This window comes from Gobio gobio, assembly GCF_949357685.1.
Source record: "Gobio gobio genome assembly, chromosome: 22".
NCBI classification, from domain to species: Eukaryota; Metazoa; Chordata; class Actinopteri; order Cypriniformes; family Gobionidae; genus Gobio; species Gobio gobio.
In genome coordinates, this window is record NC_137118.1 from 23172289 (window position 1) to 23181614 (window position 9326).

Here is a 9326-nt window from a genome sequence, read left to right on the forward strand (position 1 = left end):
CTGTGTTCCCTTCTATGAGTGTGGGTATCTGGTTCTAGTAGTTTTGGTTCATTATCTTGTGACAATTGAATGATTCAAGAATACTGATCAAAAGTTTATATTGTGACTACATGACATTGTAACTCCATAGACAAATAAAAATGTTTGAATGCAGCAAATATTGTCTGTGTTTCACTGTATAATAGTAAACTGTTTGATACTATTTCAGGGATGATCCCCAAAAGCTGGATGCTTTTATAATGGACAAAGCTCTTTTAGACTATGAAGTGTCTATTGATGCAGACTGCAAAATGCTGACAGTGGGAAAGCCATTTGCAATTGAAGGCAAGTAAATTAATGTTTCTTACTCCCTTGTTATTGTTTATAGGTTACAGAGTGACTGAACTACTTTGCACATGTTGCTCTAATAGCTAAGGGTTGTAGTTCGGTTCGTTTGGTCCGGACCAAAAAACAAAAACAAAACATATAGTCCTGGTCCTTAGCGTTCACACTGGCATTTTTAAACAGCGAACCTAAAGTTACTGAACCAAAGGTATAGGGATACGGTCACAACCTGATTGGTCGGCTTTTATGATGCATATTTCGCGACGGAGCTTGCTTACCGAACATTCAAAACAATGCTGTGTGCTGGATTAAACGCGATCATTTTATGCGTGTACAAATGGTTTTATTTTTACCTGCTGAGAACTCACAAAGAGCTCATAAAATGTTCAAAACATTCAAACCGAAGATCTGCATATATTGATGAGGCACTTTACCTCCTCGTTGCTCCACGTTTGCCCTCTACTCATTTTGGATACACCGATCTTTCCGCGTCGTCAAATCAGTTGACTTGTAGCGGCATCTTGTGACATGTCCTGTTTTTGGTTCGTTTACATGTCTTTGGTCCTTGTTGCATTCATATATCAATCGAACCGCACCAGAGTTCGTTTGGAAGCGGACCGAGACCCATCTTTTAAGGACGTTTTCACACCTACCTTGTTTGGTCCGGAATTTCGGACTTTTCAGTTTGGTCCGAATCAAAATTACAGGTGTGAAACCTCCCCGTACCACGGTCCGGACCAAACAGACGAAATTTGGTCCGACGAAAAGAGGTAGTCTCGGTCCGGATCAAACTGAACAAAGGTTCGGTTCGTTTCTAGTGTGAAAGCATTTTCTGTACGGACATTCAGACCATTTACAGGAAGTTCCTGTTTATGTTTAAATATTATAATATTATTTTTAAATTCAATCTAGGCTACATTGATTATGAAAAGTGAAAAGATGCGCAATATGTCAGAAGACAGAAGGTCAGAAATAAATTTTGTATGATTTTGCTTAGAAAGCCTTTCTTTAATGTGAATTTTGTTTCGTATAAATTGTATCTTAATTTGAATCAACGTTTAATCAGATAATTGCCTGAATTTAATAAATAAGAAGCAAATAGTCTATTGCACACAATAATCGCGGGAGCGATCACATGCTTTGCACATGAACTGGAGCGCGTCTCAAATAAACCGAAACTCAGCAGGCTACTTGTCTCACAAAAATGAGAAATATGTGTATATAAAGCTTGAAATGTCCACTTTTAAACGTAACGAAAAGAAAATAGTCAAGCAATGCGCACTGTTCAATAGTGGCAACGATATGCGTCCTTTCATTTAATTTTGTCAAAGACGCTGACGTCAGACGCACGTCCGTTTACAAACCAATCAATGTCCAGGCGCAGCCCACATAGATGATGACGAGTGGAAGCAAGTGTGTCATGTAAAGTTCTTTAGTGCGCTTGCATAATTGCAATGTGAAACCAATCCAAAACTAACCGAATGTATAACATGTATCAAAACATGAACTTCGGTTCGGACCTTGGTGCGGACTTTCAGGTGTGAAAACGCCCTTAGCGGTCACGGTCCGCTTGTTTGGTGCGCACCAGAGTTCGGATGGCAGCGTTCACATATGTTCAAATGAACCGCACTAACCGAGCAGTCGCACCAGGGTTCGTTTCAATTGAACCAGACATGACAAGTGTGAACTAAGATTAAAAAAAAACTGCATTGTCCTTCTGTTCACAGGCTACGGCATTGGGCTCAAACAGAACTCTCCTCTGACTTCAAATATCTCTGAGTTGGTCAGTCAGTACAAATCTGATGGATTTATGGACATGCTACATGATAAGTGGTACAAAGTGGTGCCTTGTGGCAAAAGAAGCTTTGCAGTCACAGAGGTAAGTCGTGACACAAACTGAAAATCAGAAATACTATAATTTTGGTGATGTTTACTCAATAAAGCTGTTAAAATATGGGACTAATAAACAACCCCAAATCAATCAAGTTGGGACATTTTGTAAAATGCAATAAAATCTAGAATCTATGATTTGTTCATTCTCTTTCAAATGTATTTAACTGACAAAAATTTTGATTTTGATGGCCGCTACACACTCCAAAAAAGTTAAGACAGAATCATGTTTACCACTGTCGCATCACCTTTCCTTTTAATTACTCATTTTTAAAGGTTTGGGAATACTAATTATTACTAATTGTTGAAGTTTTGTAAGTGGATTTTTTGCCTAATCTCGCCTTATACAAGCCGCGGTCGTCGTTGTTTGAGTCTCCTTTTCATGATATGCCATACATTTTCAATAAGAGACAGATCTGGACTGCAGGCAGGCAGTCAAGCACATCCTTTCTAAGTTGTAGAGTGTCTAGAAACCACTCTGGTTTAGCACACAGGCCGGGCATTGTCTCGCTTCCCAGGAAAGATGTCATTTTGATGGCAGTATATGTCTCTGTACAATCCCAATGTAACACCTCCACGTCAGTGGTACCTTCACACAAATACAAGTCACCCATGCCTTTTGCACTGATGCACCCCCATACCATGACTTTTTGCACTTGTCGCTGAAAGTCTGGATGGTTCCTTTCGTCTTTGGAACTGAAAACTCAATGTCTGATTTAAACAGTTTGTACAGTATCGATGCAGTAAATTATGTTTTGTCTATGGAGAGTCCTCATAAAACATGGAAAACCAGCATTTAGGACTTGAGGATCTAACAACCAATCTAACAACCCATAACATTGTAGCCTATTGAAAAGAAACGTAGTGTATTATTTTTCTTCCTTTTTCAGAACTCATTTTTATTGTGATTTACTCCGCCTCATGTCATTCCAATCAGGCATTATTTTCTTTCTTCAATCGAAATTGTATTGTTTGCTTGTTCAATTTAGTTGAAGGGATTTGATATTGGCCGAAGAAGAACATTTTCAGAGAATAATGGCAATGATTTGTTCCTCACACACTTGACTCAGAATATAGCACACACAAGTCATTCAAACTACTTTTATGATGCTTTAATGGTGTGTGTATGTGTGTGTGTGTATTTGTTTTTCTAACCCGGTGGGGACTTCAACCTAAATGCACACTGACTCATAGGGACTCACCGTGGGGACCTAAATTGAGGTCCCAATGAGGAAAATCATACAGAATGAGTTTTTTATGAAAATGTAAAAATGCAGAAAGTTTTCTGTTATAGGTTGGTTAAGGGGTAGGGGTAGTGTAAGGGGATTAGAATATACAGTTTGTACAGTATAAAAACCATTACGGATATGGAGAGTCCCCACAAAGATAGCGAACCAGGCGTGTGTGTGAGTGTGTGTGTGTGTGTGTGTGTGTGTGTGTGTGTGTGTGTGTGTGTGTGTGTGTGTGTGTGTGTGTGATCTTTGTTTGCAATTAAAAATTGCTGTCTATTTCAGTTTTGCAGAAGATCTCCTTTTGTGTAAATAATATTGGGTTATATGTGAGGATGACCAAATACTGACAAAATGTAATTAATGGGTGAACTATTCTTCTTTTCTAACCTTGACTTTCCGTTTTCTAACCTCAGACTTTACAGATGGGGATAAAGCACTTCTCAGGGTTATTTGTCATGCTATGCATTGGGGTGGCCCTGTCTCTCCTCACCACACTAGGTGAACACATTGTCCATCGCTGGCTGATACCCAGAGTTCAGGAGTCGTCGCAGCATAAATACTGGCTACACACCAGTCAAGTAAGTTTATTTGTAGAGTTCTAGGCTGGTTGCATTAAACATAATTACATGTAATCTTGGTGACACGTTGTAGCATTAAGGGAATGCTTTGCTCATTATTCACTTTGTAATTTCCAGCACTTCTTCACTTTAATAATACTTAATTAAATTTTTTTTCAGAGATTACATCGAGCACTCAACCCAGCTTTCAAAGAAGACAAATTACAGACAATTGCAAAACCGGAGAAAAGGTAAACTGCTCTCATAGCCAAGGTGCTTTTAAATACTCAGTAGCATTCAAGCAACATTGAATTAAAGTCCTGAAGTAGTGTCATTCTCGGATAATTGTGCTGTGTCAATGGGTAATAAAAAATGTAATCTATCATTTAAGCATAATACATTTTCTATTCAGCTTTATTTCAATTAGCAAACAAGATTTAAAATAGTTTTGGCTTTAGTTAATAACACTGCAATTAATATGCCATTCTTTCTTCCAAGAAACACACAAAGAGAATTTTTGAAGAATGTACAGTACTTGTTCATCTTTTTTTTATTAATTGCAATAAATCTGAGTTTTCGCACTTCTAAAAATGACATAAAGCACCATTAAAGTATCATTCAAGTAGTCGCATGACTTGTCTGATAAAATATTAGTATTTTGAAGGGATTATCTTTTGTTCTGATTTTATTAGACCAGTTTTGGGTAACAGGCCAGGCAGTTCATTAAAGGGGGGGTCACTCTCATGTCAATCTTGAGTACCTATAGAGTAGTATTGCATCCTTCATATCTCCGAAAAGTCTTTAGTTTTATTATATTTATAAAAGAAAGATAGGCTGTACAGAGTCTTTCCGAAAAAAAACGAGAGGCTGGGGGCGTATCGTGGGCGGAGCTAAAGAATGACGAGTGTGCGCAACTATTGCGTTGAGAGCGTCTGAAAGCTGTGACATCCTTAAACGTGGAGAAAAAAAACGTTATCCTAAATTAACCATGGAGATCAATCAGATTTAGCCATACATATATGATCCAGAATCAGATCTAAAGGCTGAAATTGAACAGGAGAAGCAGCAACGACGACTACAGCAGGACATCTCAATGGTATGTACTGTAACTGTAACTTATATACTTGCTTAGCGGCTTGTCATGCTCGCGAGTTTTACAACATTTGTGTGTTTATGCATGGTTTATGAGGACATAATTTGGTTTATCGACTGTATGCGATTTAATGTTAGCAGCAGCAAGCGGAACGGCTTTGCAAGTCAGACTAGTGCGTGCTTACATAGAAAAACAATTGAATAGTAGCGTATTTGAATGAACAAGTCTATAGCTATTAACACAAAGACATTTGAAGCAGTTTTACTCACCGCCTGCTTCCAACATATGACTGTGTACCTTAATCGCTGGGATTACTCCATCTTTCAGCATTAGACGAGCTACAAATCTGGAGTTGAATTGTACCTTGTTTATAAACCATCGTCGCCGAAATTCAGGGAACTAACAAAAACACTCGCACAACTCCGTTGCTGCTCCGGAAAAACAAACGCCATCCTCTGTCCCATTAACTCTGGGTTCTTTGGGAAGCTGTACAGGGTTGTCTTGCCCTGACAACCAAAAACACACATCTTTGGTGACATTGTTGATTTCGTGAAGTCCTGTGACTGCTGCGCAGCCGGCTTCCCTAAAGCGTTTGCTCTCTCGGTCTAGTCGCGCACGCGCCTTTTCCGGGAGAAGAGTCCGTACGGCCCGTACAAGGACATTCTGCGCTATCTGACGTCAGATATACCCATACTCGGAAAAAAACGTTCCGAAACTTATGAGAAACCGGAAGGAGTATTTTTGGCAAAGAAATACTCCATCAAACGTCCAACTTTTTTTTTTTTTTACTTTGTCCATGTTTAGGATGGGAATCCAAGTCTTTAACAGTGTTAAAAAGCACACTATGCATGAAACAGCATTTCACCCCCGCTTTAAAGGATTTGACCCACAAGAACAAGGCTGCATTTCCCGAAACCTTCTTAACGCTATGTCGTTCTTAAGTTATACCTTAAGCTCTACCTTAATTTTAATTTGTGTTTCCCAAAACATTCTTAGTTAAGTATGCTTTCTGTAAGTCATTTGTTCGTAAGGTTGGTCTGGACCACTCTTAGCTATACCTTATCACTGTTGACAGTTCATTCCCATAGTGTCCACCACTGTGCAAAAAGCTTCTTTACATCTCAGGTTAGTGTTTTCATGCAAAGAATACAATTGTCATTACACTGATGTTTGTTAGCTTTTGAATTATATTATCCAAAGGTACATCAGCTGGCAAACTATTATGGAGTCTATTTAAAGGGAATGATTGTGGAAAGGAGTTTGGTCAAACTATATGGCAGCGATACAGCGAATAGTTGTGCTAAATCAAAGATGGCGCCGTCCGCAAAGCCATTTAGTGTATGTGCACTATTTCATCCTTAAAGACTTTAGTCCCCATGCTACCATGTCAGGAGCTGCAATTTAAAATAAATTTAACCTGCCACAGCAGCAAATTCAGCAACTTTCTTGTTAGTCCGACTTTGTCAAGACAAACTCAGCCCCGAAATTCAGCCACTGGCCACCGTCTTTTTTTTTTCTCCGCTAGTTTCTGTTGATTATATGTTGCACGTGTTGTGCTTTTATTGAGTAGTTCATCCAATAATAGAAATTTGTGATTTACACCAATAATGTGATGCGGGCAATTAACCCTGCTTGTAAAGTAAATGAACTATGGCAAAATATATTATGATAATATGTTAGTGCAGTTAGTGTACTGGTTGATGCAAGATACATTTGGGCATGAGAGGTTGCGGGTTCGCATAGTCGTTTCAAAATGATATAAAATATCCATGGTTGGATTTTGTTTGCAATTTGGAATATATTTATAAGATCTCACGAGTCCTGATAAATGCCATTTCAACTATTTATGAAGTGCTTCTATTATAAAGAACACTGCTTTCTCACATTACGCAGTTAAACAGCCCCTGATAGAGTGAATAATCGATTTTGAGCCATTGATAAACCAAAATTAGCACCGCCGCCATGGACAGTACCTGCTAATGTCGCACATAAGAAGGTATACCTTAAGCAACCTCCTAAGATATAGTTCGGGGAACACGCCTAGAAATGGTATACCTTTAGTTAAGTTATACCTTTAGAGTCTTTGTAGCGCGCTAAGAGACAACATTATCGGGAATCCAGCCCAATTCATTCATGATTTCTACATGTCTTATGAAAACGACAAGGAAAGCTAGGTTAGATGTGAAGATTCTCAGTGATCAGTTTCTCACCCAAAGATATAACAGAACACTTGGAATATAGCACACAAGTGAAAATAGATTGGTTTTACTACAGATGCATGGTTCAAAGCAACCAGTCTTTCAACAATTCTCCTTTAGTGTTGTACGGAAGAAAGTCATATGGATTTGAAATGCCATAAGGTTGAGTAAATGATGACAGGATTTTCATAATTGGAACAACTATTACTTTTCATGGCATGCTTCCTAAAATGTGTGTTTATGTACTGATATTGTGATATTGTTCTTGTCCCGATTAAGCTGCAATGTTGGAAACAACCAACAAATTCCATGGAACTCTATGGGAACTTCCAATTGCAACAGGCAAAAACTGTCCAATCAAGAGGGACAACAAAATGACCTGGAATGTTCACATTGTAAAGAACTGCTGTCCCCACAGGAGAAGAGACAGCTTCCATTACAGGCCACAGCTAATGGAAGAACCGACTTGCTGGGCCTTGCCCAGAACCCAATAGTACAGGAATTGACAGACTTGGAAACACAAATCCAGCTTATCAAAAAGCAACTGCAGCTTGCCATGAAGAAGAAAAAAGAGCTGGAGCAGTATCAGAAGACAGAGACTTTGACCGAGTCCTAGACTTAGAAATATGGCTGGAGTTTTATGGGTTACATTGTTCAAAGGCTTGGACCTACCAGGTGATTATTTCAATTGCGGTTCCTAAGGGAAGCAAGACTTTCTCAGCACATTCTCTGAAGTCCTTTTTTTATGTTATTTTTTTTATTATTTTGATTCCTCATTGAACTGAGCTTGGAAAAGGGACAGAGGGAGTCAACATTGGATGTAAGCAGTGTGTATTTCTGTATTCCCAGAAGTTCAATTCTGAGGATACCTTGTTTTTTATGTGGGGACGAGAAAAAGACAGTGCGTAACTGCCTAAAGGGAAGACATTTATGTGTCAAAATGACATTTATTTAAGGTGTCAAACTGTGATGTATGATAGCATCTCCTGCATATTGATAAACAGAGTTGAGAACATTTTCAAAGAAGAAAGCCACGCCGTTGTCTCTGGAGTTGTAAAAAGAAAGTGTTAACCTTGAACACATGCTGTTAACCTTCAATGGTTATGTTTCTATGAATTAAAATGGTTTGAGATATATTTGTGTGAGATTCATTTCTTTCAAATCTTCTAAAATTAGTTTCAAGTGTCTTTTGCGATTATAATGAATTTTGATGAGATCTGGTGAGACCATGATGAGAATCAAAAGGAAATGAATGGTTCTGGTTTCCAATTCTGATTCCAACTAACATTTCATGGTTCCATTTTTTTTAAAGTAAAGGACTAGAGAAGACCAGGCCTCAAACATTTATTTTGTCGTTTTGTTTTCGTTTAGCAAAGGGCGAAGGGGGTATATGTGACGAGCAGGGCGGGGCTGAGAGCCGTGGGAGCAGAGTGAGGCCAGTAGAGCGATTGTTAGTGGTCTGCCGCTTTATTTTTGTTTTGTTTTTTATCAATAAAATTATGTTGAACAATCGGCCATCCTGTGTCCTTCCCTGAACTTGGTTACATTGATGCTGAGGAAGAAGGAGGAACGCACTATCAAAGAACCCTCGTCGCTGTGGGAAATCTGCAGTGCCATCAAGGATGGAGTGGGTTGAGTCTTCTGTAATGGACGCTGAAGGCACTGGAGTGACTTGCCTGGGAGAGATGGATGCACTCACTTCCATCTGCCTGAGCATGGGAGGGGTGGCTGCCGTCAGAAGGAGCCGGAGGAGACGCCACAGTTCAATGGGGTCTGCTGCTGTCCACCGTATGAGGAAGAGAAGGCAGAATGGAGCGGGGCTTGCTGCCAGACACTGATATGGAAGGAGCCGTCGCCTCCAGTCAGGAGATGGGGGAGTTAAAGTTGGGGTAAGCAATATTTCTAAGTCCGTTGCTGAACATTGTTGATATTTGAAATCAACCCATGCAATTCGCCCTAACAAGGGCGCTAAACAGTAAACAGCGCATTCACTAGCAGTCATCAGCCTGCACAACTCTCACTAGTTGACCTC

General features: G+C 39.4%; 1 protein-coding gene across 1 annotated transcript in view; it reads left to right on the forward strand.

Annotated features, from left to right (window-relative positions):
- Nucleotides 1-7910, forward strand: part of grin3a (glutamate receptor, ionotropic, N-methyl-D-aspartate 3A) — a gene marked incomplete at both ends in the record, with an annotated part of 50096 nt that extends 42186 nt beyond the window's left edge. The window contains 5 exons of the mRNA XM_079805201.1: nt 209-324; nt 2052-2203; nt 3860-4024; nt 4184-4254; nt 7574-7910. Coding sequence (XP_079661327.1) covers nt 209-324; nt 2052-2203; nt 3860-4024; nt 4184-4254; nt 7574-7910 — 841 coding nt within the window. The remainder of the gene's footprint in view (nt 1-208; nt 325-2051; nt 2204-3859; nt 4025-4183; nt 4255-7573) is intronic.
- Between the last annotated feature and the right edge of the window lie 1416 nt (nt 7911-9326).